We start from the raw sequence: 27,051 nt of genomic DNA on the forward strand, positions 1-27,051 counted from the left end.
CCTCTTTCCCTCCTTCCCTCCTTCCCTCTTTCCCTCTTTCCTCTTTCCCTCCTTCCCTCTTTCCCTCCTCCTTCCCTCCTTCCCTCCTTCCCTCCTTCCCTCCTTCCCTCCTTCCCTCCTTCCCTCCTTCCCTCCTTCCCTCCTTCCCTCCTTCCCTCTTTCCCTCTTTCCCTCCTTCCCTCCTTCCCTCTTTCCCTCTTTCCCTCTTTCCCTCTTTCCCTCTTTCCCTCCTTCCCTCCTTCCCTCCTTCCCTCCTTCCTTCCCTCCTTCCCTCCTTCCCTCTTGCCCTCCTTCCCTCCTTCCCTCTTTCCCTCTTTCCCTCTTTCCCTCTTTCCCTCTTTCCCTCTTTCCCTCTTTCCCTCTTTCCCTCTTTCCCTCTTTCCCTCTTTCCCTCTTTCCCTCTTTCCCTCTTTCCCTCTTTCCCTCTTTCCCTCCTTCCCTCCTTCCCTCCTTCCCTCCTTCCCTCCTTCCCTCCTTCCCTCCTTCCCTCCTTCCCTCCTTCCCTCCTTCCCTCCTTCCCTCCTTCCCTCCTTCCCTCCTTCCCTCCTTCCCTCCTTCCCTCCTTCCCTCCTTCCCTCCTTCCCTCTTTCCCTCCTTCCCTCCTTCCCTCCTTCCCTCCTTCCCTCCTTCCTCCTTCCCTCCTTCCCTCCTTTCCTCTTCCTCTTTCCCTCCTTCCCTCCTTCCCTCTTTCCCTCCTTCCCTCTTTCCTCTTTCCCTCTTTCCCTCTTTCCCTCTTTCCCTCCTTCCCTCCTTCCCTCCTTCCCTCCTTCCCTCCTTCCCTCCTTCCCTCCTTCCCTCCTTCCCTCCTTCCCTCTTTCCCTCTTTCCCTCTTTCCCTCTTTCCCTCTTTCCCTCTTTCCCTCCTTCCCTCCTTCCCTCCTTCCCTCCTTCCCTCCTTCCCTCCTTCCCTCCTTCCCTCTTTCCCTCCTTCCCTCCTTCCCTCCTTCCCTCTTTCCCTCTTTCCCTCTTTCCCTCTTTCCCTCTTTCCCTCCTTCCCTCCTTCCCTCTTTCCCTCTTTCCCTCTTTCCCTCCTTCCCTCTTTCCCTCCTTCCCTCCTTCCCTCCTTCCCTCCTTCCCTCCTTCCCTCCTTCCCTCCTTCCCTCCTTCCCTCCTTCCCTCCTTCCCTCCTTCCCTCCTTCCCTCCTTCCCTCCTTCCCTCCTTCCCTCTTTCCCTCCTTCCCTCCTTCCCTCCTTCCCTCTTTCCCTCTTTCCCTCTTTCCCTCCTTCCCTCCTTCCCTCCTTCCCTCCTTCCCTCTTTCCCTCTTTCCCTCTTTCCCTCCTTCCCTCCTTCCCTCCTTCCCTCCTTCCCTCCTTCCCTCCTTCCCTCCTTCCCTCTTTCCCTCCTTCCCTCCTTCCCTCCTTCCCTCTTTCCCTCTTTCCCTCTTTCCCTCTTTCCCTCTTTCCCTCCTTCCCTCCTTCCCTCTTTCCCTCTTTCCCTCTTTCCCTCCTTCCCTCCTTCCCTCCTTCCCTCCTTCCCTCCTTCCCTCCTTCCCTCTTTCCCTCCTTCCCTCCTTCCCTCCTTCCCTCTTTCCCTCTTTCCCTCTTTCCCTCTTTCCCTCTTTCCCTCCTTCCCTCCTTCCCTCTTTCCCTCTTTCCCTCTTTCCCTCCTTCCCTCTTTCCCTCCTTCCCTCCTTCCCTCCTTCCCTCCTTCCCTCCTTCCCTCCTTCCCTCCTTCCCTCCTTCCCTCCTTCCCTCCTACGGAGTACAGTATACTTAAATTGCCGCCTAGTCCGCCTACCGTTAGATCCACCGCTGGTTAATGACGGTGTTTTTTTCCCCCCTGCCTGCTGCGTATGCACCGGGCAGGAGACAGTGTGGCAGTATGCAAGTTACCCGCTGGATAGGAGCGGTCGCGCGGCAACGCCATCATTCCGCACATCTGCATGCCCGTCGTGGGTTCTAACCGCGTATGATCCGTCCGCCGTAGCAAGAGGTGACTATCCGGCTACGTGGTACTCAAGTCCTGAAAAGTCCGGCATGATCGCGTTGGCTATTTCGCCAATAATAATAAAAAGAACTTAGCTAAGCAATTCCTTCAACAGATGGCGCTCGTTCCGCACCTAAAAACTGCAATAAATACGCTGGCTATCGTTGTTTTGGCTGAAGTCTAGCGTATTTTTTGCGTATTTTTTTGACACAAAACGACGCAAAAAACTACGCAGAAAACTTCTCGAATTTGCGCAGCGGGAGGCATGATAAAATTCTTTGAACGCCTTGATTTCTTCCGTCGCTTTGCGCAGCGGGCGATCTCCGACAAGTTCAACTCCACCTGATCCAGCCAACGAGCTCGCTGTGCTCCTCTACGCCTCGTGAACGGGTCGCTGACGAGCACCCTCCTGGTAGGGCATGAGTCAGTTAAAATTAATTACATATATTCAAAAATTAAAACACACTATTTTTAAAAAAGAGCTGCAGTTAAGGCTTCATTTATTATCAGTCATGGTTCATTTTGTGTGTAAGATAATGCACTTTTTTCTGGTTAGTCTGTAGAATACTTTGCCGGCAAAAAGACGCCGCCCGCGTTGTTTAAAAAATACTGACACGAACACGATTGTAGATCGCTCTGATTTGTGTAATAAGGAATGTTTCGATCCGCGCTGTATATGGCTTTCCATCTCATACTAAAACGCCGTCCGGCATTCATCTTCCTCCTCCACCTTCCCCCCCACATCAACGTTTGCGCTGCATCATAAATTGTGCGTATCGTCACTGGCCGTCGACGTGACCATGACCTCCCGATTTTCGTACGCCCAGAACTTGTGGAACTCGATCAGTATCGAGACGACCGTTTCGCCATGCCCGCACCGGATCAGATCCTTCAGCGTGATGCGGGTCGGATCCTCCGGCTTGACCATGTCGAAGATTTCGTCCTTCACGTCGTCAAAGTTGATCGGTTCGGCCCGGTGCGCCGACAGCTCCTCCTGTATGCCCTTGAAGAAGTAGTTGAGCGTGAACGCGGTCAGGTAACCCTTGTGCTCCACGTCCAGGATGCGGAACAGGTAGTGCAGGCTCTGCGGCTCGCCCCGATTCTCCAGCGCCAGCACAAAGTCCAGGTACGTTTTGTAGTCCATCTCGCCGTCGTACGTCAGACACTCGGCAAACACGCGCTCGAGAAAGATGGGCGTCAGCGTGCCCGTCCCGTACCCGATCAGCTCCTTCTTGCTCAGCATGCCGTTGTGGTCCTTGTCCAGGTTGAGGTAGTGCCCGTACACGGACAGGGCCGACGGTGCGGAGAACCAGTTCAGCTCCTGCGCATCCTTCGGTATTTCCTCGTCGCGCAACTCGAGCAGATCGTCCAGAAAGCTGCACGTCAGCACGTCCCGTATGCGGATGCGGCCCGTGCGCAGCGGGTCGAGAAAGAAGAAAAATTTGCGCACCGTCGTGCAGACGTAGAAGCTGTGGAACGATTTCTCCAGCCCCTCGAGCTGGGGAAAGGTCGGTATCAGCTCGAGAATGTACGACTCCATGTCCGACTCGCTCAGAAAGCCCTGCCCGGTGTAGTCGTAGAGCGAGAGGCCGATGCGGGTCTGCTGCAGCCACACCTTGCGCATCGTGTAGTTGAACAGCGAGATAACGCTGATCTTGCCCGGGTTGCCGCTCGATGCGAGCAGCCGCGCGAAGGTCGTCGCGGTAAGGTAGCGCCGAAACTTTTCGCCCGCGATCGTGCCCACCTTGCAGTAGTTCTCGTAGTTGATGTACTGCTCCTCGCCGATCAGTGGCGGGCTGTGGTGCTTCTCCAGCAGGCTCCACAGCAGTTTAAACTCCGCATTGTCCAGCAGCTCTTTGCTGCGCTTCTGCAGAAACAGTGTGCGCGCCTCTTCGCGCAACTTTTGCGCCAGCGAATCGGCACTCTTCGGCAGCTCGAAGTGGAACCGCGGAATGTAACGGTACGTGTCGACCGTTTGCGTATCCGGCTGCGGTTGGTCCGGTGCCGCGGTGGGTGGCTTTTTCTTTGCTAGCTCGGCACGATACTTCTGGAACAGTATATCCTCGATCTCATCGTTCGTTTTGGAAGGGTACTGGCGGTGAAGAGCTGTTGTGCACAGAGAAAGACATTGAAAGGTCACTTTTTCAGCAAAGCAAATAGAAAAACCTTACACTTCTCTTACGAAACGTACCACTTGGCTTGATTTTATCGAGATTCGACAGCAATTTTTCACGGAAATCGCTCATTTTGTACGAAATTTAAGCGATGGAATGTTGGTGGTGTACGTGCTGCATCTCGTATTGTTTGCAAACAAAAATCGCATAGCAACGCGGCCCAAGTAGCAGAAACGCTTCGTTCGTCGCGCTTCGCTTCAGCACAAACGGAGACACATGGGTGATTTCAAAGTGACCGTTGGTGTAACGGCTTTTTGTATGAACTAGTTTATTTGGCCCGGTTGCAGGATTTCGCAACAGAACCTTAGATGTGTATACTGCCTGCAGAGCACATTTAAAGGTTTTCATGCACATGTAGATAAACAATTCTGTTCTCTTTTGACGTTTTTTTAGTAAAACTCTATATGCTATCTTGACCGTGTTGCTATCTTGGTACAGGTTCCTATCCAATTCTTATCCCGGTTCATAGCCCTTCCATATTTTTGTTGTATCTACAATATGTGGCAAATGTTACTGTTTCCATTACATTAGTAACCATGGTCCACATTTTTTTCTCAGTATGTTTGACTATCGGCTGGACTCGTGGTACAGTCGTCAACTCGTACGACTTAACAATATGCCAATCATGGGTTCAAGTTCCAAATGGACCGTGTCCCCATACGTATGACTGACTATTATGGGTTATCAAAAAGTTATTGAAAACCAAGCCCCGATGTAGATTTTACAACCACATACGACATACAAAAATTCAATTTAGTCGTTCTTTTTTTTTCAATGAGACTTTGAGCCGATTGACCACATTCACCTCTTTTCATAATTTAATCTATTTTACAATGTTCTTTGCAAGGCATTTGTGGCGTACAAATTACCTTTTACCGGGTACTCTCAGTTTACTTAAAGCTATCCGTTGATTTTATTTTTTGTTACAATTGTGATTTTGATTAGATTTATTTATAAAAGTTAGTAATATGAAGGCATTTTAAAAGTTTACGCTGGCAATCGCTGTCTGGTGAGAGGATGGTGTCGATGCTGTGGTCTAATTTGCAGGTGATGCGTTCTGCTGTATAACCATGGCATTTGATTAAGATGTGACGTATGGTAATGTTGACGCCACAGAAAATTTAGTCGATTTGAACTTATGGAAAAGCTCACTGTCACGGCTTATTGTTGACCCGTGCCCCACTTTCGGCAAGAATATTTGAGCACCAAGTAACCATGTATGTCCATGAGTGCCAAATGCTAATAAAAACAATTAAGCCAACTTCATTCAACTTTGTTGCTTTATCATTTTCCATGTATAAAAGAAACCCTGACCTAGGAATGTCCTTATTCCGTGTATGTTATTGTCTCATTACTTTTCCATATAGGAGTTGCTGTTCATATCAGCTTTTCAGTTCAGTTTAGTTGTAATGTCACTGCTGTTCCATAAGATAATTTTTCTCGCAAGATATACTTTCAATGGATGAATAAATATTAAAATTCAATTATTTATTTTTGTTTTTTTTTCAACTGTTTAACACAACTCGTACAAAGCCTTATCCACCCATCTACGTATGGAGGCCCGATCCATGGGAAATATAAACCCGTTATATGCATGTTTTTAAGATCTTCATTTGGACCCAGTTTTTCAGCTCCAATGTATTCACTATATTGCATTGTACCCGCATTTTTGAATTATCTATAATAAAAAATTGTATTTGTTCAACGTTCATAGTGTACGATTCTGCAATCCTTTCAAGCGAGCATTTGATTGCACTCGGATGATAGTTCGAAGCAAGTAATTATTTGTTTTACTTTATTATAATTATTTAAACGTTTTGAGTCACACAATTCTACTACGTATAATCAAATGGATGGAATGGGGTAGAATCTCTACCACAGAATTATTTAGAATTACTGGGAATAATTTGATAATTGTTGATACACTTTCAATACGTCGGCAGAAGAATACAATGATTTCTTGCAATTTGAATACCTCAATGATTCAATCACTCTACCATTGCTTGTTGCCTCGAAGAAAGGAAACTCCGCAAAGAAATAAAAATCATCCAAGCACCCATATTTGATTAGCAACACTGTTCTATAGTGAGTAACTTTTTCGTACACAGAGTTTCTATAGTGAGCAAGCGTCACCTATGAGCGTAACGTGAGCGTAACGTGAGCGTCACCTCTTACTTCGTTTTGTATAGGGAGATTCGGTTTTTTTCTTTTCATGATCTATTTTTATAAGACAGTTTATTATTTTCTAGTGAGAGCCCGATATAAGCATATAGATGTAAAAACTGATGAAAAAACTTGCCAAAGGTACGGGCAAGTCAAAAGATCCAACAAAGCAAATCACATAAACTGAGTAGGCTTGATTGGCCCTTCCAGAAGGGACGTGCAGATTAGTGATGTGCTCTCTGGAGCGCACCCACGAGTTCGATCTGACTCCGGAAAAATGGGAACCACTAGTTACCACAGGAGTAGGAGGCGTCTGAAATCATTGTCGTCTGGAATCATAGTCGTCAGGGTCAGAGTCGTACGGAGTCCTCCGGAGTCGTCTGAGTTGTCCAGAGTCGTCTCGAGTCGTCCGGAGTTGATCGGAGTCATAGTCGTTAGGGTCGAAGCAGTCTGAAGTCGTCAGAGGTCGTCCGGAGTCGTCTGGAGTCGTCCAGAGTCATACGGAGTGATCCGGAGTCGTCTGGAGTTAGCCGGAGTTGTCCGGAGTTGTCTGGAGTTGTCCGGAGTTGTCCGGAGTCGTCCGGAGTCGTTTGGAGTAGGAGTTGTCCAGAGACAGCCGGAGTTGTCTGGAGTCATAGTCTTTAAGGTCGGAGCTGTCCAGAGTCGTCCGGAGTCGTTTAGAATCACAGTCATCCGGGGTCGTCCAAAGTTGTCCGGAGACGTCCGGAGTCGTTTGGAGTCGGAGTCGTCCAAAGTCATCCGGAGTCGTAAGGAGTTGTCCAGAGTCGTCTGGAGTTGTCCAGATTCGTCCCGAGTCGTCCGGAGTTGATTGGAGTCATAGTCGTTAGGTTCGGAGCCGTCCGGAGTCGTCCGAGGTCGTCCGGAGTCGTCTGGAGTCGTCCAGAGTCATCCGGAGTCATCCGGAGTTGTCTGGAGTTAGCCGGAGTTGACCGGAGTTGTCTGGAGTCGTACGGAGTCGTTTGAAGTCGGAGTTGTCCAGAGTCGTCCAAAGTCGTTTGGAGTTGTCGAGGGTCGTCCGGAGTCGTCTAGAGTTGTCCGGAGTTGTCCAGAGTCGTCCAAAGTCGTTTGGAGTTGTCGGGGGTCGTCCGGAATTGTCAGGGGTCGTCCGGAGTTGTCCGGAGTCGTCCGGAGTCGTTTGGAGACGGAGTCTTCCGGAGTCGTCCGGAGTTTTCTGAAATCTGAGTAGGTCGGAATCATCTGGAGCTGTCCGGTGCAATGTGCGTGTGATCAGGCATTTCACTTTGTTGTGTATTTCACTTTGCGCGGCACTTCGTATACAAATCATTATTTCGAATGCCGACCGAACGACTCCGGGCGACTCCGAGAGATTCCAGACGACTACGGACGACTCCGAACGATAATGCTGGGGGGACCTACCTTCCGGAGTTGGTTCCGAAATTATCGGAGTCAGATCGTAGTCGACTCCGGAATTTTGCCAACTTTACCCATCACTATTGCAGATCCTATTATGATTTTCAATTTCTCAAAGTTATTTTCCACCAAAAACGCAAGCGGAACACTTTTCACGATTCCATTGAAAACCCCCAATTCGGATGTTGGCCAGCAAACGAGTACACCCGGGACATGTGTAGGTTTAGCAAACATTTTTTTAAGCACAGCAGTAGCAGTTTAACGTATTAATTCCATTCCAATCACGCACGGTTACAGTGTTTCGTGGTTAGTGAAACTTCGCACGTCCTATCAATTGATCACACATTCGCACCGACGGCTCTATCTCGCCCCTATTACGCCTATCACCGTCATTATCTATCACCGTTCTGTTTATCTATTCTGTCCAAAAATTTTATTACAAAACTTGCCGTTTTTCCCCCCAAAGTATTACGTCCATACACAAGCACACACACGCGCGCCTACGGTGATAGCGAGGAGCTTATCTTTTCTTCTGCTCTACTTCAGGTTGCCATGAGTCATTGATCAGACCAATCGATTTTTCGGCGGCGGCCGCTTTCGGCCGGTCCAGGCTCTTGCGCTTGATGCGAGCGTACGGGCCGACGGCCGGATCGGTAATGAAATCGTACAGCACCCGCACCCACGAGGTGTGCTGCGGCATCGTTTCGTAGTACTCCGGCGCAATCTTTTTCAGCTCGGGCAGGCGGCTCCCCGGGATGGCCGGAAAGTCGTGATGCTCGTTGTGGTAGCCCACGTTAAACGTGATCCAGTTCAGTGGCCCATAGTACGAGTACGTCTCGAAGCCCTTCGCGAACATGTAGTGCTCGGCAATGAAGTGCCCGGCGACGGGATGTAGACCCATCGCCAGCACCGAACCGATCAGCAGGTACGCCATCATGCGCCAGCCAAACACCAGCACGACGAGCGCGTTGAACGTCAGCTGCACCGCCGTATTGATCAGCTCCAGCTTCGTCACGGGCAGCGGATTCACGAACAGGGGCCGCAACCCGTAAAAGAACGGCTGCAGGCAGACCCACACGAACTTGCCGAACGTGGTGCAGAACAGCTTCGCCTCGACCAGCGTCGGCACGTCCGGGTCGAGATCGTCGTCCGCCAGGTGGCGATGGTGCAGGTTGTGATACTTTTTGAACGAAACCGACATCGGCACACCGATCGGTAGATTGCACCACATGCCGAAGTACCGGTTCGCCAGCGGGCGCGCGTACCCGAACGCCATGTTGTGCGATATCTCGTGGTTCGCCAGCATGAGCGAGTGGTTGATGACGCCCCCGAAACAGTACGCCACCAGGACGATCATCGGCCAGGACTGGTGCTGCATCACGTACAGCATGGCGATCTGCGTCAGCACCATGGCGGAGACGATGTACTTGAACTTGGGATCCGGCCCGAACAGCTTCTTGATGTGCGGGTACTTTTTCACCATTTCCTGCCGGCGGCGGGTGTGCGGTTGGTCATCGTACACCCACTCGAAGTCGGTACGCGAAACGCGCTGGCCCATCGTGTTCGTTTTTCCTTCGTTTTTTCTTCTTTTGAGCCTGTTAGCGGACACTGCCGGACAACACCTCAACGGTCCAGGTGCTAATCCCTCCGCGGTTGGGGCGCTTGTCGTGGTGTCGGAACGTTTGCCCAGCTCACACTGCACCGATAATTGGAACGGGCCAAACCAAACCGCGGAAACCCACTATCCACTGCCGCGGGAAAAGATAACATTATTTTCTATCGTCTGCTTATCTCAACCGATCAGTGTGCGCGCGCGCGCCGGTGTGTGTGTGAGCTTGGGGAATGCATTGGTGTGCACGGATATAAGTATGGGGGAAGTTTAGGACCATCAATTATATCAATGTTTTGATACGTTATCGAACCGCGTAGTGTGCAAACAGGCGACGGATTAGTTGCGAGTCACGTTCACCAAAAAACTTTGAATGAAAAAAAAGTCGTTCGTTTAGGGGAAATTGTTAGATCACGTATCCTTACGTGTTTACACAAATTTTAGAATAATTAATTTCTTAAAGTAACTTTAAAGGAACATCACTTTAAAACTTACCTATTTTGTACTGATGCTGCTATTATTTTGGACATCTCCAATAGGAAAATTTGAAAATAACGGTTTCCTGTTTGAAAGCACCACGACGTTTGTATACAATTTCGACCTGCACGTTTTGGGCAAGCGATTTCCGATTTTAGACTCATTTATTTTTTCCTTTCTCTGTTCGGTTTACCCTTCATTCCTAGCCTAATTGCTGCTCGTCCTGCTCTTTCTCGGCCACCAGCTCCGGATGCGTTTTGCGCAAGTGCATATTTAGTAGCGATTTGTAGCGGTACGATCTGCCACACAGGTCACACTTAAACAGCACACCGCTGTGCGTGCGTTCGTGGATGTTGCGCGCGTGTCTACTTTTGAACCGCTTCGGACACTTGCCGCACGCATACGGTTGCTCGTCCGAGTGGACGCTCTTGTGCACTCGCAGCGCCCGTCTGGGAAGTAGAGAACATTGGAAAAAAGGAATTAAGATACAGAAAAAAAAACAATCGAAAAAACGGCACAGCGGCGGGGATGGTTTGCCTTCATACCTCACTTTGAACTGTTTGCCACAGATGTCACACTCCAAGGGCCGTACATTCGAGTGAATGCGCTTCATATGGTCGTGCAGGGCCGATTTTTGATTAAACTGCTTTGGGCACAGCTTACATTTTGCCCGCTCACCGATGCCGTGTTGGGCGAGCTACGGAACGAGACCAAAAATCATGTCGTTTACAGCCACACTTGCATTGCGATTGTGCTCCAGCCTACTAGACGCTACGTACCATGTGCGATTTGAGCGAGTTGCTACTCGTGTAACCCTTGCCGCACAGTTTGCACCGTTCGCAGAGCAGCTTCAGATGCACCGCACGCACGTGCTTGACCAGATTGCCTTTGTTGGTCATGGCGATCGGACAGTGCGGACAGGCGTGAACCCGCGCCTGCTTGTGCACCGAGTTGGTATGCACGGACAGGCTGGTCACTAGCTTCCCGCATATGGTACACAGCTGCTGCTGTTTGTACGACTTTCTCGTGCGCATCGTACAAATTTCGCTCCCTTGTGATGAACTGTCGTGATGCTCGGCCGTGCTCGCTGCTGCCGCCTGCTGGACCACTGACCATTTGTACAGGATTGGCCCGGCACCAGGGTTGCCGCACTCATCGCTGTCGGACTGTGTGCCGGGATCGATGTAGTTCGCCGAGTAGTCGGCCGGCTCGACGTACGAAGTATCGCTATCACTTTCCTCTTCCTGGTGCGTGTATGCGTACTCCTGCTGACCCGTACCGTCGGCGCGCTTGAAAACCGATTCATCTTCCTCTTCATACACTTGCTCATACTCATAATCGTCATCGTCGTCATCGTCGTCAGTGGCCGTTTGCTGAGAATCGCTTTTTTCACCAACAGCCTCTTCGGATTGTAACCCCTCCGTACTAGCGATCAGTACACCGGAAAGCACTTGAAAGAGGGCATCATTGTTGAGGCAGCATCGGCGAAATTTGGCCGACACTGTCAGTTTCTGTGTGCACGCGAAACAGATCGCGTATGAGATGTTTCCCTTTACGTTGATCTAGAATGGGGGCCAAAGTGGAATCCGTACATTAGCGAACAGCAACAGTAGAGCCACGAATCAGAATCGGTGCTTGGCGAAGGTAGCCGGTTTTACCTTAATTCCAGTGAATCTTTCTACATCTTCAATCTTAAGCAAGGTGTCCAGCTTACTCGTTACCGGTCTCAGCAACTGCTCGTCCTGGCACAAGCACAATCGGCAGATATTGTGTATTTCCCGCACTGCTTTCGCCATGCCGATGAGAGCTATTTTACAGTAAACAAAACATTTGCAACAAGGAGTGACGCCGCTGTCAAACTGCCGATCAGCGACACAGGGTGGCTCAGATGTTTGTAGCCGAATGCAAAATGTGCAGAAATGCACCACGGTTTAAAAATTGCGTTGATAGGGATCATTTTATTTAACAATTCATTCGCACTGTCCCTTAACTTCTGCGATAAGGCACTGCAGTACATTAGAAGATACCACAGAAGATAGTGTGGGATAAGACTGTTGCGGGAAGTACGATACCTCCTGCATGATAGCTCTAATCCTGTATTTATATTTATTATATGGCGCTACAACCGCTTTGCGGTCATGGCCTGCCTCAGGAGTGCCCGAAACTGCTCACGGTCTCGCGCCATCGTTTGCCAGTCTGTTATCCCGGCTTCAATGACGGACGCCTCCACGCCATCTTGCCACCTCCGTTTGGGCCTACCACCCCTCCTAAAAAGACTTTACGGGCTGGGTCGTCCTTTTCCATGCTTGGAAACATGGCCAGCCCGCCACGAGCCTGGCGAGCTTCAAACGCTGCACGACAGTGAGATGGCCGTACATTTCGTATAGCTCGTCGTTATAACGGCTCCTCCATTGTCCTTCCACACATACAGGGCCAAGGATCCTTCTGAGGATCTTCCTCTCGAACGCAGCTAAGAGGGTTTCATCAGATTTGGACAGTGTCCATGTCTCAGAGGCGTTTGTGAGTACCGGGGTACTATATAGGTGTTACCGGTCGCGACAGGTTCTTTGAGGTGAACTGATTTCTCAGGCTGTTGAACTTAGCTACCATGCTATTGTCGTTGCTTATCTGCAATCCGAGTTTGACTTATAGAAGATGGTTCCCGTAGTCTCCATCCTCTAGTCACGGACGGGCCTCTCTAGCGCCAAGTTGACTAGCTCTAGCAATAGTGCTCATAGCGTCGTACATGTTTACCCTGCCTGGTAACAATCATGCGGCTTTGAAGTCAATGAAGAGATGGTACGTGTCGTGTCTGTATTCTGCCATCTTCTCCAAGATCTGCCGCATAGTAAAGTTCTGATCAGTGGTTGATTTTCCGTTTCATTCCCTTCCTTTTTGAACATTTCCGACTATCTCTTCGACGTGCGGGACAAGGCGATCCTTAAGGATCAAGGAGAATATTTTACAGGCGGTATCACCTTAATACCCCTGTAGTTGTTGCAGTACAACCTGTCTCCCTTCTTGTACATGGGTTAGATGATGTCGAGATTCCAGTTACAAAATATCAAGATTCACTATCCCACACCTCGGTAACAATTTGATGAATTTCGTTTTCTATTCATGCACCTCCAATCTTGACCATTTCAGCTGCGATTCCGTCGGTTCCGGGTGCCTTTTTACTTTACAGCCGACGGATAGCTTTTAGTGTTTCTTCAATACTAGGTGGCAATAGCATGACACTATCTGCTAGTGGAGCGTCTAGCTGTTCATTAAACTGGTCCTTGAGTAATTCATCGAAGTACTGAGCCATTCTTGTTGCAACATCAGGTTACCTTAAGTTTAATGTTGTTTCGGTGACCTGCTATCGCTTGGTAAAACTTTCGTGTCGGTCCGTATGCCTCTCTGGTTTGCTCGAGTTACCGCATGTTTTGCTCTTCCAAAGCATGCTTCTTGGAGCGGTGAACTCGTTCCTCTTCGCGTCTGAGCCGTCTATATATCTCCGCGTTCTATGCCGTTGCTGCATTGCTCGGTATGTATTATTCTTACGTTCAGTCACTTGTTTGCATTCTTCGTCGAACCAGCCAGATTTGGTGTTGCCACGACGTGGTGGGAGTATGTTTGTTGCACAGTTTATTATTTTTGCTTTTAGAGTGTTCCACGTCTCGCTCTTAATTTCATATCTGTTTTCTGGTAGTAGAGACTCTTCTCGCCAACTTGCTCGTTTTGTGGTTAACTAAGAACTATTTATTATGTCAGAAGGCATAGGCTACTATGCCTAGGAAGCAAAGTTCTGCTGAGACGAAGCATAGCCTACCACAGTTACCGAAAGCCTAACGGCCAAGCTACACGTACCGGACGACATCGGACGATGCCATAAATCTGTTAACGCCAACTGTCAAATCCCATACAAAATCGGCCCGCTGTGATCCGACACGGCCCGGCCCGACGCGAATCTCTTGTCTGCGGTCCTACGTTTTATGACATCGTCCGATGTCGTCCGGTACGTGTAGCTTGGCCGTAAAAGGATGGCCAAATCACGGGATGAACGATTCCACGGGTAATTCTACAGCAGAATTCAATTCATCAGAACCTAGATAGCAATTATGTTTGGCAATAGTTGGCATTGCCTAGTATATGCTAATGACCGTAACCCGATGATTGTAATTCACTGACGGCAAATGAATTTATTTCATTCCTTCATTCGAGTTTTGTACACACACGACACTAACTAGAGCCAGAGTTTACGAGCTTCCAGGATCGCTAGCTACAAGTGTCTTCGTGATATTGTGTAGCCTGTTGTAATGGTCGCGCAGATATATTTCATTGCTGAACGATTTCCCGCAGTCCTTGCATTCGAACCTTTTGCCCTCGTTCGCGTGGTTAAGCTAGAAACACAAACATTTGCAACGGTGCGCTAAGGGTAACGAATTTGAATTTACTTACCATATGATATCGGTACGTTTTGTGATGGATGAAGCCTTTGCCGCATATTTCACATGTTTTGCATATCTTTTTGACGTGTATCTGCTGGATGTGGCCTCGTAGATTGGACACGTGCCTGAACGTAGCCGGACAGTGCGGGCACACTTCCAACCTTTCGTCCCGATGGTACCGGACGTGGCTTTTCAGATGGTTCGTCAAGGCACCACACTCATCGCAGAGGTGTCGCTTCCTTTTGACGCGTGGGCGCTCCTGCAATAACCAGCAGTCGTCCTCCTTCGGCGTCGGTGTCGGCATTGGTGCGAAAATTGGTTCCATCTCGTACCCATCGTTCACCAGCGGTTCCGGGATGCCTTCCGTTCGCTTCACGAACGATCCTTTTTTGACGCGCTGTTTACGTTTACGGCGGGGCGGCTCATTATAGTCTACCATCCAGAGGTCATCGTAGGACATTGGCTCACCAATTTCAATGTAGTTGGCAGAGTGGGCGAAATTTTCGTCGTCGTCGGCGAACACATACTCGATCGACTCATCATTGCTAATGCAGGAAGCAGCTGGCGGACTGTACGCACGGTAATGCTCCTGTGGTAGCTGTGGTTGTACCACCGGACAATGCTTCTGCTGAATGAAGGTCGGCTCTGGTCTCTGCTGTGGACTCGCTAAAATCTCAATTTCCTCCAAAGTCTCTATTTTGGTCAAACTCTCAATTTTCATCGGAACGTCCTCAACCGTATCCACCGGTTTCACTTCCTCTGCAAAGTCTTCGAAATCGCTGTCCAAATATTCAATCGTATCGCCGTACATTTCCTTCACGCTGGAAACCATCGCATCGTACAGCTCGTGGAAGAGGGCATCATTGCCCAGGCAGGTGTCCCGGAATATGGCGGTGTGTTTTAGATTTTCCGTACACTCCAAGCACATGGCGTACACCGTTTTGTTGTCCTCGTTTATCTGGAAAAAGAAACAACCACACAGAAAAGAGCGAATTAAAGTGCTTCGTACGTAAAAGCGTATTTGATGGCGTCAGTCGCCAGCAGCCGTCTGGCCTTACGTCTATCCCGGTGAACCGTGCTACATCCTCTATCTCCAGCGAAAAGTCTGGCGCTTCCGCTATTGGGATAAGATATTCTTCGTCCTGCGAGAGACAAAATCGACAAATTTTCACCATTTTCAGCGTAGTCGCGTCCTCCATTGTGAAGCGATTGTGAGCATTTGTTGGTAAATATAGGGTGAGCAAGGATTGCCAAGAACTGTCAAAACGATGCTAGCGCGCAAATCACACAACCACACGCGCACACACGCACGCACGCACACCAGCACTGATGTTTGTGCGAACCAAATGGGAACCATTAGTTCCGCGAAGAGTCGGAGTCGTCCGGAGTTTTCTGGAATCGGAGTCGGTCGGTGTCAACTGGAGCCGTCCGATGCAATGTGCTTGTGATCAGGCATTTCCTTTCGCTGTGTTTTTTGTCTTTCACTTTGCACTTCGTAAATAGGCCCTTGTTGCGAAGGATGACTCCGGCCGACTCTGGACAACATTGATTATGGCCGATGCCGGACGACTTCATACGACCTAGCCTAACAAATCGAGCTAAAATAATCCCTATCTTACCGCTTAGTTACCGGTAATTTAAGAGTAATTTAATGGTTAATTAGCAGTGGTTAATTTACCCATTCGAGCAGTTTTGATAGATCCTATTCCTTCCTTTATTTTATTTCTATTTTTTCGGCCAAATTGTGAATAAATTACACGAATTGCGTTAAATATAGTTTAATGGTTATATTTAAGTTATATTTAGTTATATTTATGGCCGGTCTGGTGGTACAGTCGTCAACTCGTACGACGTAACAACATGCCCGTTATGGGTTCAAGTCCCGAATAGACCGCGTCCCCATACGTAGGACTGACTATCCTGCTATGGTAACAATAAGTCACTGAAAGCCAAGCTCACTTCACTAGTGGGTACAAGCAGGCCTTGACCGATAGTGGTTGTTGTGCCAAAGAAGAAGAAGAAGGTTATATTTAATCTTTTTTCTTGTATCATACAAACGATTACGATGTTTTTGTTGCAGCAAACTCAACTGGAACATCCGCTTCATCCAGAAAAGGTCTGTTCCCGAGTTACACGGTTCTCGACTTACGCGGATTCGGAGATACGCGGTTTTCTAAATTTGACAGATTATATGTCAAATCAATACAATTTGCTTCAAGATCGGTATAAATTGCATTTTTGCTAACAAATTGAAACCGCTTAAAAGCCAAAAATATTAGAATTTTCTGCACGAATCATAACAAATAAATGATAAAGTGTATAGAAGTACTACATTAAATCAAAAACTCGGAGTAATCAATAGAATTTTAGTAAAAAAAACGTGAAATTCGACTTACGCGGATATTCGAGTTACGCGGATTCGTTGGGAACGCAGAAACCGCGTAACTCGGGAACAGACTGTATGTGCAATTAGCACTAATAAATCTTCCACTAAATGTTCATTAAAACAACACTCTTCATGTTGTTATTTACAACTTTACAATGATAACAAACGACAACACTTCGTACTGCTAAATTGCTCTCAAATTGCTGTTGTGACAGACAGAAAACTGCTCAAATGAGTAAATTAACTGAAGGCTGTCTGGATGGGGACTCCGGACGACTCCAGTTGATTTCGGACGACTACAGACGTCTCGAGATATTGCTGGGCGGATTTACCTTCCGGAGTCGGTTCCGCAATTATCGGAGTCGGATTGGACATGCCTTTTCATGGACATTTATCAAAAACTTGTTTTTATCATTATTAACGTCCCTACGTCCAATCGTCTGAAGCTACAAATTTAAGTGATTTTTTTTTAAATACTTTCGTGAAAATTAAAAAGAGAATAAATACCATTGAATAAACTAATAAATACCTCCTCTACTCTAACACTAAACATTTGCTCTCCCTACTAATCAACACCACCATTCTTGGTCAGAGTATTTCTTCGTTCCGTGTTCAGCCTCGACAATGGCGAGTCAAGCTCATGCATGCTCAAGCTAATAATACAATACTAGGTACAGTTGAATGAGCTAAATCATTGCAAATCTAAGTCAATTGTCGAACGGTATCAGTCGCAGCACTGGTCGGGAAGACTTGCTTGCTACGCGCTACTGGCAGGTACCGTATCCTCGTTTTCTACCAGCACTTCCGGGTGCGTTCGTTTCATATGCATTCTCATCAGAGCCTTATAGCGATACGGTCTACGGCAGACGTCGCATTCGTAGAGGAGCCCACTGTGAGCTTGTTCGTGGATTCGCCTCGCATACTGGCTTTTAAAACGTTTGCCACATTCGCTACACTCGTACGGTCGCTCCGACGAGTGCGATCGGCCGTGTTTCTTCAGATCATACCTTAAAAATAAAATAAAATACATATATTCTTGATCCGTGAACCCATCTCTTTCGCAATGTGTTACCTTGAGGAGAAAAAGGCACCGCATAAGCTGCACTCAAATTTGGTCGCATTGCTGTGACACTTTTTCACATGCCCTCGCAAGCCGCTCGCGTGCCGAAACACTTTCGGGCACACTTTGCACTTGTGCGTGTCACCGATGCCATGATGCACGACCTATAGAACCCGGGAGAAAGAAGAGAAAAATGCCATTCACACATGGGTTGGCAATGGCTACGAGCACACACCAAGTACCAAACTTACCATGTGCGACACGAGGGAATTATTGTGCGTAAATCCTTTGCCACACAGTTCGCACGATTTGCGTATCCTCTTCTCGTGCACTGCCTCGATGTGCCGCAGCAGGTTCGAGTATTCCACCATCTCCACCGGACAGTGGGGGCAGGCGTGTTTGATAAGCTTGGAATGGTTCAGCGTGTGTCGGGGCAGATCGTTGATCAGTACACCGCACGTGTCGCACAGATATTTTCGTTGCTTTTTCTTCGGTCTCGTTCGTGCCCGTGGTTCGGTCGGTCGGGGGGATGAAGCTTGCTCCTTGTTGACACCTTTTACCCGCTGTGTGGCTGGAGTGGGCGAACGGATTTGACTATCGGTCGGTTGCGCGCGGTGGAACCAACCATCTTCGCCAATTTCGCTTTCGTCTGATAGTGACGGATCGCCCGGATCAATGTAGTTGGCCGAGTAGAAGAAATCGGTATCTTCCGTCACAGGCTCATCGATACTAAACTCTTCTTGCTGTTTTTCGTGCAGTTCCGATACGACATTTGCGTTATCCAATTCCTCATTTCCGTGCTGGATAACCTCAACAATGAATTCCTCTTCGAGATAATCGCTGGATTCATCATCGAGATTGCCGATGTCATCGTACGGCTCGTCGCTGACCTGTTGCTTCGCTGAATCGGAATCGATATTGTCCGGAGTGTCAGTTGGGGTGTCTACCTCCGGTTCGCCGGTTGAGGCAACGAGCACGTGCAGCTGTTGGAATAGCACATCCTTGCTAATGCATGCCTTTCGGAACTCGGCAGACTGTTTCAGCTTGATGATACAATTAACACACACCCGTATGGTGGAATCTTCATCTGTATCGAGCTACAAACGAGAAAGAAACGAGACATCGTTATAAGCTTTGCCCGGTAAAAGCTGAGCACACACAGCAAGGATATAGGATAGGATAGCTTACCAGAATGCCGGTAAAATGATCTATTTCCTCCAGGGTGATGGAAGAATCTGTGAGGATTTTTACAGGAACCAAGCAATTATCGTCCCGACACAGACAAAAGCGACAAATGAGCAGCAAGTTTGGCGGAGCGCCGTTTTCCATTGCGAAGCTGCCCGTAAACTGTGTGTAAACAATGCGCTCGATACAGCTGTAGGGATGGGTCAACTAGCACCGTGCTACCACGCGCAGCACAGAACAGTAAAGTATGCGAGCACAAATGCATACTCAATAAAATTGTGGTAGCACTTATAGCACAATGTTGTGCCATAGGGTAGATGTACCAATTGTTGTGCTATGGACAAAAATATGAAAATTAAGAAAATAATGTGATTATTTTCGATTTCATATCGTTAACCCACCAAATTTTAGAACAATTGGAGCTGTCAGTTCTGATAAGAAGATGGATTGACCTTGCCCGCGCTTGGCCCATCTTTTCCAAACATGTTGACTAGGAAAAGATGGATCAAGTACGGAATAAGGTCAATATGCACAGGAACAGGATTTTAACCTCTCAATTGCTTTGATTCATCCACTTACATCACTGCACAACTTCGGCAATATTATTAATATATAAATATGCACTATGCACTGACCAGCAAAATGAGAGGGTCCATCGCAAGTAAACAGACACACGCATACACATCTTACACATACATGTTTCACAACAAACTTCCTTTAAAAATTCCTTTAATACATTCACTTTGATATTAAAAATGAATTCTAGCACTTTTTTTGTTTATGAAATTTTTGTTCAGTAGTTTTGTGACAATTCTTGTTTTAGTCCAAACGCTGTACAAACTCGTCCGTAATTGGTGCACCTAACCTACCACAAAATTGTGCGCGGTAGCACCGCACAACACAATAAAAAGTGCTACATGACCCATCACTACCCAGCTGCGTGCTGTCAAACCGTTCACAACAATCATCTGTATTTGAAAGAAATGTGTGTATTTTTGGAAATGTTTGTTTGGAATATGCTTGTCCCAGCATAATTTGCACCGATCACCATCGCGATGGAGCGTGCCGTTCCGGAGGAATTAATAACAGTGTGCCGGTTTTGTTTGTGCGAGGACGATGATTGTTTGATTCCTATCGAGGATTTACTCGACTTTGAAATTACAACCGAAGATATAGAACGATTCTCCGGGATAGAGGTAAGCGAGATGGTTTGCTCTACCTCATACCGCAGCTGTTTGTAAACAAATAATCAATTTTGCTTGAATTTGCAGATAAACGACGGTAACAAGGCAACGTTCTCAGTATGTATGGACTGTACAAGCAAGCTGAAAGTAGCATCCACCTTCCGCAACACGTGTCTCAAAAATGACCCGCTTTTTCGCGATCTGTACCAAGTGCTGGTTGCTAGCGGCAAGGAAAGGCTACAGAAAGTCGTCGCTCGTATCGAGCTATCGGATACAGACGATGGAATGGACGATGAAGACGCTCAAACCAAACCGGTGGTGATATATCTAAACGACCCCCTGTGGAAACCATCGAAACAAAGCGTACCGGAAGTACCTCCCGAGCCGAAGCTGCCGAAACGATCAGTCGAAATCCCGGCAATGATTACTGATGACGACGATGGAACCCAGCACAGTGAAGCGTTCTCGTGCGCAAGCACCACCGATGAGGTTGTGTGCGATGGCGAGCTCTTCGCGTACTCGGCCAACTACATCGAGCCGGGCGAGGTACTGTTCGACCCGAACGAGATGTGGCAGATGTTTATCGATTGGGGCGGTAGCTTAAACCCACCACCTCCTCCCGACGTTCCCTATGTCTATGTCAAGGGAAAGCGCAAATTCCACCTGTGCGACATATGCGGGCTTTTTGTAAATTGCCTTCGGCGACATTATGACAATCACAGCGAGGAGCCAGCGTACAGTTGCCCACACTGTCCGGTAAAGATGAAGCAGAAGAGCAACATCTCCCAGCACATACTGCAAGTTCATCTCCGAAAGCCGAATAAAACGTGCAAAATATGCGACAAAAGCTTCATTCATCACAAGACGTACCGATACCATATGGTAAGTATTGGACAGAATGGTGCAGAATGTGTGAAGGCAATTGAAAATGCAATCCTCTATCCTTCCTTTCAGCTCACACACGAGGGAGAAGGAAAAACGTTCGAATGCCCGGACTGTGAGAAAACGTTCCCGAACGCCATCTACTTACGGGATCACGTAAATCGGCTTCATAACGCAGCGAAGGCAGCGAAGAAACCCCAGGAACCCGGAGATAAGGTGCAAAGGTAAGCGAACGTTACCGCCCGTTTTCAGGGAAGTTAGTGATCTTATCATGTGTCTTGTATGTTTTAGAAAACGGAACCGATCGCAAATGCAGTCAGCCAAAATAATAGTTCGCCAGACACCTTAATCAAGTGTCGTTCGTCCCAGTACGGTGCACAAGCACAAATTCAACCCGTACCCGAATTTACTACGAACTTTTTTTTAATCTTTTTTTCGATTCGGTGTATCCAAACGTTGGATGGTAAATTACAACACCGATACGTTTCATTTTTAACATTACGTGAAAACATTCTTTGGAGAAATTCTTCGATAGCCATGTGAATATTATAGTATTACTGTCGACGCGATCAACAATGATGATGAGTACCATTTGTAAGGAGTTGTTGTTGTTTTCCATAAAACGCCATCCGAAATGTAGCGCAGGTTCAACTTAAATTAAACTTTAAATCGACTGTGTATAAGACATCAATGTTTAACCCAGTCACTGGCAACCAAAAAAAAAAAAAACACATATTCCATGCGACTGGGCTACTCGGGTAGTCAGCGACATATGAGGCTTGCATCTTTTGAATGCGTTATTCAATATCGATGCAATATTCTGATGCAAATTAAATAAACTAATGCAGTTTCTATAACTGTGCATAGATTGGTTGAACTCGGTACCGTTCTTGTGTTACAGCTTTTCAAAGTTTACTGGATTTTTTTGAAAAAAAAATATAAAAATTATTTGGAAATATTAATACATTTGTTTCAATACTTTTCAAAATTCTTACAGAAAAATGGCCGTAATAGTTTTGATAACTGTATATTACACGTCTAGCATAAATTGTTCAGAATTTTTCAACGACGGATTAACATATAGGAGTTTCCATTTGAATATAAACCGCCGTCTCATAGTGCAGTCGTCAACTCAAACGACTCAAATAACATGCCCTTTATGGGATCATGGGTTCAAGCCTACAATGGACCCCCCGTCGTAGTATAAGGACATTTGACTTTTATCCGACATACGTGGTAAAGAATTATATCTCGAAAACGGTCTATATCGGGCCGGCCATGTCCTTGTTAGGACGTTCCGCCAAATAGAAGAAGAAGAAGAAGACATATGCAGTCATAGGAGATACAAGGGGAAGACAAGTGCAATCAGGCACAGGCCCCGGATCCTCGAGATACCACGGTAAATGGGTACCGAAAACGGCCACGCGTGTTTCTCTCGAATTTCCCCGCGTAAGTCAAATCTCGTAATTTTCTACCAAAATATCACTTATTTTCGGATTTCGGGAACTACCTGTATTTCAATATGGATGCGCATAACAATGAGTGAATGTTTCTCTCGGATCGAATGATTTGGGTAGACAGAACTTCTAAAACAACTCCTTATTCGGATATAGCAGCATTACCGATTGTAGGAGGTGTACGGTACTATAGTTAGAAAGCGTTTTAGTATACTGGAAGTTAAAAATACATTAACATTGATGGCTCATTCGTCTGCCGATGGTGGCTTGTAAGCAGATTTAGGCCTTCAGTCCGAGTCGGGGTAGATGCGGTTATCTTCTGAATTGCGTGATCGGATTCTTTTTCTGAAAAAAAGCACAGCAAATTACCATTAACTATTCGACAAAATCGGTTCCATTCTAGCGTGCGCTAAAAAAAGGCCATTCCCTTACTTTTTCACGGTTTCTTCCGAGTCCTTGGGTTTAACTTTTTTCGCCGCATTATGCACCCTCTTAATGTGGTCCCGCAGGTAGATTGAGTTGGTGAATGTTTTCGAGCAGTCTTTGCATTCGAATGTATTTCCCTCGTCTTGGTGTGTAATCTGGGAAGGAAGAAAGCACAACAGCGCGTTGAGCGACAGTGGGGCAAGAGAGTGGGAGCTAGAGCACGTTTCCCAATACCAACCATATGGTATCTGTACGTTTTATGGTGGACGAAGCCTTTGCCGCAGATTTCGCACGTTTTCGAGACGAGCTTAAAGTGCACCGTGTGGATGTGTTCGTTGATACTTTTCTGAGCCTTCATTTTCACCGGACAGTATGGACAGCCAACCGTTGCCACCGTGCTGTGGTCCAGGTAGTGGGTAGGAATGTGGCCAACCTTCAGCCCGCACAGATCGCACAGATGCAGTTTGCGCTTGCCCTTTTCGCGCGGATGGCACTGAACGGCTGGGGGCGTCGGATTTAAGCTCATGTCCCAATCGGACGGTCTGTACATCGGCTCCTCAATGTGTAACACTTCGCCGGGTTTGATGTAGTTGGCCGAGTAGTTAAACTCATCGTCACTGCTAAGCTCGATCGTGTCGCAGTGCTGGTTGGCGGCCTCTACTTCCAGTGCGGCTTCCTCAGCCTCCCGCAAGGCCTGTTCTGCGGCGGCCGCCGCTTCCTTCGCTTCGATGCGTGCCGCCTTTACTTTGGCGATCAGGTCCGCGCACAGCTCGCGAAAGGTGGTATCGTTGGTTAGGCAGCAGTGCCGGAAGTAGGAACAGGTCTGTATCTTGTTCGTACATTTCACGCACAACGCGATTTCTCCATAGTCCTCCTCCTCTATCTGCAAGGTGGTGGTGGTGGTAGGGATTTTAAACGAGGAGGGGGTTAGAAAACGCAAGGCCATTGGGCTGGCAATGCGCACCGTTTCTTACCTGGATGCCTGTAAACAGCAGAATGTCCTCGATCGTAAGCGTTAGTAGTAGTACGTTCTCTAGGGGAATTAAATCTTCCTCATTGCGGGACAGACAAAATCGGCAAATATGCAACAAACTTTGCGGGGCTTCTTGTTCGGCTTCTTTTTGTTCTGTGTTGCAAGAAACGGAATCTTGCAAGGGAGCATCGTCGCTCGCCATCCTGCTGTTGCTGCTGATGTGCGGAATATTGTTGGTAAACAACGCTGTGATGATGATCGAAGGAGCTGTCAAAATTAGCGCCGTTTCGGCCCTTCACACTAGTGATGGGTAAAGTTGGAGAAAAAAAAATCCAGAGTCGAGTCCGATCCGACTCCGACCTTTTCGGAACTGACTTCTGAAGGCAGGTTCGAACGACATCTTCATCTAGAATCGGTTTCGTCCGGTGATGGTGTAGTCTTTCGAAGTTTCTGTCACCCGGAGTCGGTGTAGTCTGGAATCGGAGTGAGATATAATCTAGTTATCTTTTTAGGGCTAGTTACAACAAATTGTGCATTACAGGATTTTCCAAGAGCTCTCATAGCTGTGGGACACTTAATTGACTTTTTATTAAGTGAAATGCACTTAATGCAATGGGAATTGGACTATATAGCACCCTTGTTGGATAAATCCAATAGGAATTTCCAAGGAGCCTGTCCAACAAAGGGTGCCATAGAGTCCATTTTCCATCGTATGAAGTTCACTTCCCACAACACCTCTGGAACCTCTGGAAAACCCTGTAACCTTTCCGGTAGTGTTCACGGTACGTGGAAACTCTGGAAGTGCTGCGAAAGTGGCGCAATCGAAATATGCAATATGTTTTCAGATAGGAAGTCCTAGAAGAAACCCAAAAATTAATCTAAATATAATCGAGACATTCTCCTGTTTTTTCTGCATTTGAGTCAGAAGTTTAATAAACAAAATTTGATTGTTATAAACTAACTTGTTTGATCATGTGGAAAAATGTCCGTACACGTTGTTCAAAACGTTTGGTGTCAAAACTGCGTGTGAAAATGTAGTGTCTGTTTTTTTTAAAGGACTCACGTACACCACTGTATGTCACAGCATACATGCCCCAAGATCCACAAATCCACTAAACGAACAATAAATGGGTTCTATACGGCTCAAGTTCTAAACCTAAAAGGAATCTAAAAAGACTTCGTTTAGCAGACGGCAAACGACTGATGCATTCTAAAAATAACAAAAAAGCTGGTGGCGCCATTTGTTTGCTTATTTGTTTATTGGGTAAAGTTGTCCGCCATTTGTGGTTAAACAAACATTAAGACTAACTTACATACTACTGCCTTACATGATTGATCGGTTTTAACTGATATTTAATTTTCCAGTCATTTAAGCTTAATCTGTGGCGCTTGGAGCATTTGAATTCTAATGTATTTTCACACGCTGCAACTCTCGTGCATCCAGGAACTCGTGCATCGGGCAGTTCCGAAAAATGGTCTTTATATAGGCCAGGGGCCTCCAAACTTTTCAGCTCGCGGGTCGCATTGCTTCAAAAATAGCTATGTTACGGGCCATTTGACACTACCTTTATCTGATGGGTGAACGTTTAAACCTCATTTTTATAACAAAAAACTAACAATACTTGTACAGTTTGGTATTACTAAAGGTTGATTTTTGTCTAAGAAAAGTAAAAAATACAATTTTATTTGAAAAAGTCATAATCATTACGTATATTTATATTAACTCTGGCAAAGTCATCGTGGGCCGCATTATAAGCTCTTGAGGGCCGCATTATAAGCTCTTGAGGGCCGCATGCGGCCCGCGGGCCGTAGTTTGGAGACCCCTGATATAGGCTAACGCAACCTTTGGTTACAATTTCAAAGAAATCACTCCTATCGATTGCTACCACAACAAGGCCAATAAACTGAAAGTCTCCATAGAAATAAAAATAAAACCCGTTTGTACTCATTCGGTGTCGCTTGTCTCATCTGCAATGCGGGATCTGTTGCGTGTCCTAAACAAACAGTTTCGACAATAATTAATTTATTTGATTCCTTCAAACCGTACAATGGTGTTAGTTGTACGGAAACACATTCGCTTACCTTCGCACTTTGCTTTCTGTACCGGTGTTTCTGGGTTTCTTAGCCGCATTATGAAGTCGATTAAAATGATCCCTCAGATAGACGGCATTGGGGAACGTTTTCTCGCAGTCCGGGCATTCGAACTTTTCCCCTTTGCTCTCGTGAGTAAGCTGCAACGAATACGGAAGACGGATGTAAGTGCAATCCAATACAGGCCATCCCCCCAAAATATGCATACCATATGGTACCGGTACGTTTTGTGATGAATGAAACCTTTGCCGCATATTTTGCACTTCTTTTTAACCAGTTTCAGGTGCACCTGTTCGATGTGCTGTGCCATGGTCGCCTTATGTTTCGTCTTTACCGGGCACAGCGAACACTCGAACGAGGGCTCGCGGTGTTTCTCATAGTGGGACGGCATGTGGAACACTATTACGCCACAGATTTCGCACAGATGCTTCTTTCGCTTCCCGCGCTCGCGCACGTACTGAACTCGGGGCGGTATGGGATTTAGGCTGTTATTCCAGTCGACGAACGATCTGTGAATCACATCCTCAACGTGCACCGTTTCACCCTGCTCGATGTAGTTGGCCGAGTACGCGAACGCTTCATCGTTCGCGATCGCTTCGATGATGGCGCTCGTGACCGGTAGCACCGGTTCGCTCTGCTTGTGGTCCGGTTCAGGCAACAGCTCCGCGATGTTGCTACGACTGCACACTGGCTCGCTGGGTGTCGACTGTAAGCAGTGGTCACCAAATCCATCGAAATCGAACGAATCCTCCGAGCTGTCCGATAGTTCGACCACAGTTTCGGTTGGCTCGCTAGCACTCGCCTCCAACATGGCACGTAGCTCACGAAACTGAGCGTCGTTGCTCATGCACGTTTTCCGGAAGGTGGAACAAATTTGCAGTTTGTTGGTACATTCCAGACACATGGCGTAGGCCGTTTTGTTGTCATCGTCGATCTGTTTTGCAAAGGAAAGCCAGGTGAAGGTATGCTCTACTCGTGCTCGTTAGCGTGGGACACTCGACTAGCACGCTATTACTCACCCTTATGCCACTAAACAGTGCCACTTCCTCGATATCGATCGCCAGCTCGGAGGCATCCGCGACCGGTATAAGATATTCTTCGTCCTCGAGCAGACAAAAACGACAAATTTTCATCATTTTGGAGGACACCGGTACATCGCCAGGCCGAGAAATTTGTTAGTAAACAAACAGGTTCAAATCAGCTGTTTTCAACTGCCGCCCCGAAAGGCTTTGA

At 47.3% G+C, this 27,051-nt stretch overlaps 7 protein-coding genes across 8 annotated transcripts; 1 reads left to right on the top strand and 6 right to left on the bottom strand.

Annotated features, from left to right (window-relative positions):
• Window positions 1–2,394: 2,394 nt before the first annotated feature.
• LOC120904263 (serine/threonine-protein phosphatase 2A regulatory subunit B'' subunit gamma-like) lies at window positions 2,395–4,679 on the bottom strand. Its single transcript, XM_040314133.1, has 2 exons — window positions 4,118–4,679; window positions 2,395–4,032 (listed from the first exon to the last, which is right to left on the bottom strand). Exons 1-2 carry the CDS (start codon window positions 4,170–4,172, stop codon window positions 2,687–2,689), a joined length of 1,401 nt encoding a protein of 466 aa, XP_040170067.1. The 5' UTR covers window positions 4,173–4,679; the 3' UTR covers window positions 2,395–2,686.
• A 3,190-nt stretch (window positions 4,680–7,869) lies between these two features.
• On the bottom strand, window positions 7,870–13,168 carry LOC120901324 (sphingolipid delta(4)-desaturase DES1-like). 2 transcript variants are annotated; one of them, XR_005739291.1, is made up of 5 exons: window positions 11,400–13,168; window positions 10,521–11,303; window positions 10,287–10,438; window positions 9,760–10,190; window positions 9,210–9,631 (listed from the first exon to the last, which is right to left on the bottom strand). XR_005739291.1 is itself a non-coding variant. In XM_040309171.1 (2 exons), exon 2 carries the CDS (start codon window positions 9,211–9,213, stop codon window positions 8,176–8,178), a length of 1,038 nt encoding a protein of 345 aa, XP_040165105.1. In that variant the 5' UTR covers window positions 9,214–9,631; window positions 9,760–9,948; the 3' UTR covers window positions 7,870–8,175. The 2 variants fall into 2 exon arrangements, 1 of the variants encoding a protein (XP_040165105.1); XM_040309171.1 differs by lacking the exons at window positions 10,287–10,438; window positions 10,521–11,303; window positions 11,400–13,168 and having other exon boundaries at window positions 7,870–9,631; window positions 9,760–9,948.
• A 164-nt stretch (window positions 13,169–13,332) lies between these two features.
• On the bottom strand, window positions 13,333–15,506 carry LOC120901328 (zinc finger protein 628-like). The gene is made up of 3 exons (XM_040309175.1): window positions 15,233–15,506; window positions 14,185–15,132; window positions 13,333–14,126 (listed from the first exon to the last, which is right to left on the bottom strand). The coding sequence occupies exons 1-3, from the start codon at window positions 15,371–15,373 to the stop codon at window positions 13,983–13,985; spliced, it is 1,233 nt and encodes a 410-aa protein (XP_040165109.1). The 5' UTR covers window positions 15,374–15,506; the 3' UTR covers window positions 13,333–13,982.
• Window positions 15,507–16,394: 888 nt separating this feature from the next.
• On the bottom strand, window positions 16,395–19,030 carry LOC120901319 (zinc finger protein 62-like). The gene is made up of 4 exons (XM_040309164.1): window positions 18,809–19,030; window positions 17,872–18,717; window positions 17,633–17,784; window positions 16,395–17,567 (listed from the first exon to the last, which is right to left on the bottom strand). The coding sequence occupies exons 1-4, from the start codon at window positions 18,947–18,949 to the stop codon at window positions 17,318–17,320; spliced, it is 1,389 nt and encodes a 462-aa protein (XP_040165098.1). The 5' UTR covers window positions 18,950–19,030; the 3' UTR covers window positions 16,395–17,317.
• A 742-nt stretch (window positions 19,031–19,772) lies between these two features.
• LOC120901334 (telomere zinc finger-associated protein-like) lies at window positions 19,773–21,472 on the top strand. The gene is made up of 4 exons (XM_040309184.1): window positions 19,773–20,001; window positions 20,077–20,871; window positions 20,944–21,095; window positions 21,163–21,472. The coding sequence occupies exons 1-4, from the start codon at window positions 19,861–19,863 to the stop codon at window positions 21,218–21,220; spliced, it is 1,146 nt and encodes a 381-aa protein (XP_040165118.1). The 5' UTR covers window positions 19,773–19,860; the 3' UTR covers window positions 21,221–21,472.
• Window positions 21,473–22,396: 924 nt separating this feature from the next.
• On the bottom strand, window positions 22,397–23,988 carry LOC120901338 (zinc finger and BTB domain-containing protein 41-like). Its single transcript, XM_040309190.1, has 4 exons — window positions 23,729–23,988; window positions 22,993–23,637; window positions 22,761–22,909; window positions 22,397–22,673 (listed from the first exon to the last, which is right to left on the bottom strand). Exons 1-4 carry the CDS (start codon window positions 23,927–23,929, stop codon window positions 22,616–22,618), a joined length of 1,053 nt encoding a protein of 350 aa, XP_040165124.1. The 5' UTR covers window positions 23,930–23,988; the 3' UTR covers window positions 22,397–22,615.
• A 979-nt stretch (window positions 23,989–24,967) lies between these two features.
• Window positions 24,968–27,043, bottom strand: LOC120901340 (zinc finger protein 121-like). The gene is made up of 4 exons (XM_040309192.1): window positions 26,838–27,043; window positions 26,027–26,752; window positions 25,810–25,958; window positions 24,968–25,721 (listed from the first exon to the last, which is right to left on the bottom strand). The coding sequence occupies exons 1-4, from the start codon at window positions 26,952–26,954 to the stop codon at window positions 25,673–25,675; spliced, it is 1,041 nt and encodes a 346-aa protein (XP_040165126.1). The 5' UTR covers window positions 26,955–27,043; the 3' UTR covers window positions 24,968–25,672.
• Window positions 27,044–27,051: the final 8 nt, after the last annotated feature.

The sequence above is a fragment of the Anopheles arabiensis genome, chromosome 3 (assembly GCF_016920715.1).
Source record: "Anopheles arabiensis isolate DONGOLA chromosome 3, AaraD3, whole genome shotgun sequence".
Lineage (NCBI taxonomy): Eukaryota > Metazoa > Arthropoda > Insecta > Diptera > Culicidae > Anopheles > Anopheles arabiensis.

Bases quoted from the DNA above. Each gene is read 5' to 3' on its own strand.
- LOC120904263 (XM_040314133.1), bottom strand. From the start codon at position 4,172: ATGAGCGATTTCCGTGAAAAATTGCTGTCGAATCTCGATAAAATCAAG. The intron at 4,033-4,117 runs GTACGTTTCGTA...TGTGCACAACAG, and splicing joins CGATAAAATCAAGCCAAGTG to CTCTTCACCGCCAGTACCCT.
- LOC120901328 (XM_040309175.1), bottom strand. From the start codon at position 15,373: ATGGAGGACGCGACTACGCTGAAAATGGTGAAAATTTGTCGATTTTGT. The intron at 15,133-15,232 runs GTAAGGCCAGAC...TTCTTTTTCCAG, and splicing joins CACGGTTCACCGGGATAGAC to ATAAACGAGGACAACAAAAC. The intron at 14,127-14,184 runs GTAAGTAAATTC...TTGTGTTTCTAG, and splicing joins AAACGTACCGATATCATATG to CTTAACCACGCGAACGAGGG.
- LOC120901340 (XM_040309192.1), bottom strand. From the start codon at position 26,954: ATGATGAAAATTTGTCGTTTTTGTCTGCTCGAGGACGAAGAATATCTT. The intron at 25,959-26,026 runs GTATGCATATTT...TATTCGTTGCAG, and splicing joins AAACGTACCGGTACCATATG to CTTACTCACGAGAGCAAAGG. The intron at 25,722-25,809 runs GTAAGCGAATGT...CTGTTTGTTTAG, and splicing joins ACAGAAAGCAAAGTGCGAAG to GACACGCAACAGATCCCGCA.
- LOC120901324 (XM_040309171.1), bottom strand. From the start codon at position 9,213: ATGGGCCAGCGCGTTTCGCGTACCGACTTCGAGTGGGTGTACGATGAC.
- LOC120901338 (XM_040309190.1), bottom strand. From the start codon at position 23,929: ATGGCGAGCGACGATGCTCCCTTGCAAGATTCCGTTTCTTGCAACACA. The intron at 22,910-22,992 runs GTTGGTATTGGG...CTTCCTTCCCAG, and splicing joins AAACGTACAGATACCATATG to ATTACACACCAAGACGAGGG. The intron at 22,674-22,760 runs GTAAGGGAATGG...GCTTTTTTTCAG, and splicing joins TCGGAAGAAACCGTGAAAAA to AAAAAGAATCCGATCACGCA.
- LOC120901319 (XM_040309164.1), bottom strand. From the start codon at position 18,949: ATGGAAAACGGCGCTCCGCCAAACTTGCTGCTCATTTGTCGCTTTTGT. The intron at 18,718-18,808 runs GTAAGCTATCCT...TCTCGTTTGTAG, and splicing joins ATCATTTTACCGGCATTCTG to CTCGATACAGATGAAGATTC. The intron at 17,568-17,632 runs GTAACACATTGC...TTTATTTTTAAG, and splicing joins GGTGCCTTTTTCTCCTCAAG to GTATGATCTGAAGAAACACG.
- LOC120901334 (XM_040309184.1), top strand. From the start codon at position 19,861: ATGGAGCGTGCCGTTCCGGAGGAATTAATAACAGTGTGCCGGTTTTGT. The intron at 20,002-20,076 runs GTAAGCGAGATG...TTGAATTTGCAG, and splicing joins AACGATTCTCCGGGATAGAG to ATAAACGACGGTAACAAGGC. The intron at 21,096-21,162 runs GTAAGCGAACGT...TGTATGTTTTAG, and splicing joins CCCGGAGATAAGGTGCAAAG to AAAACGGAACCGATCGCAAA.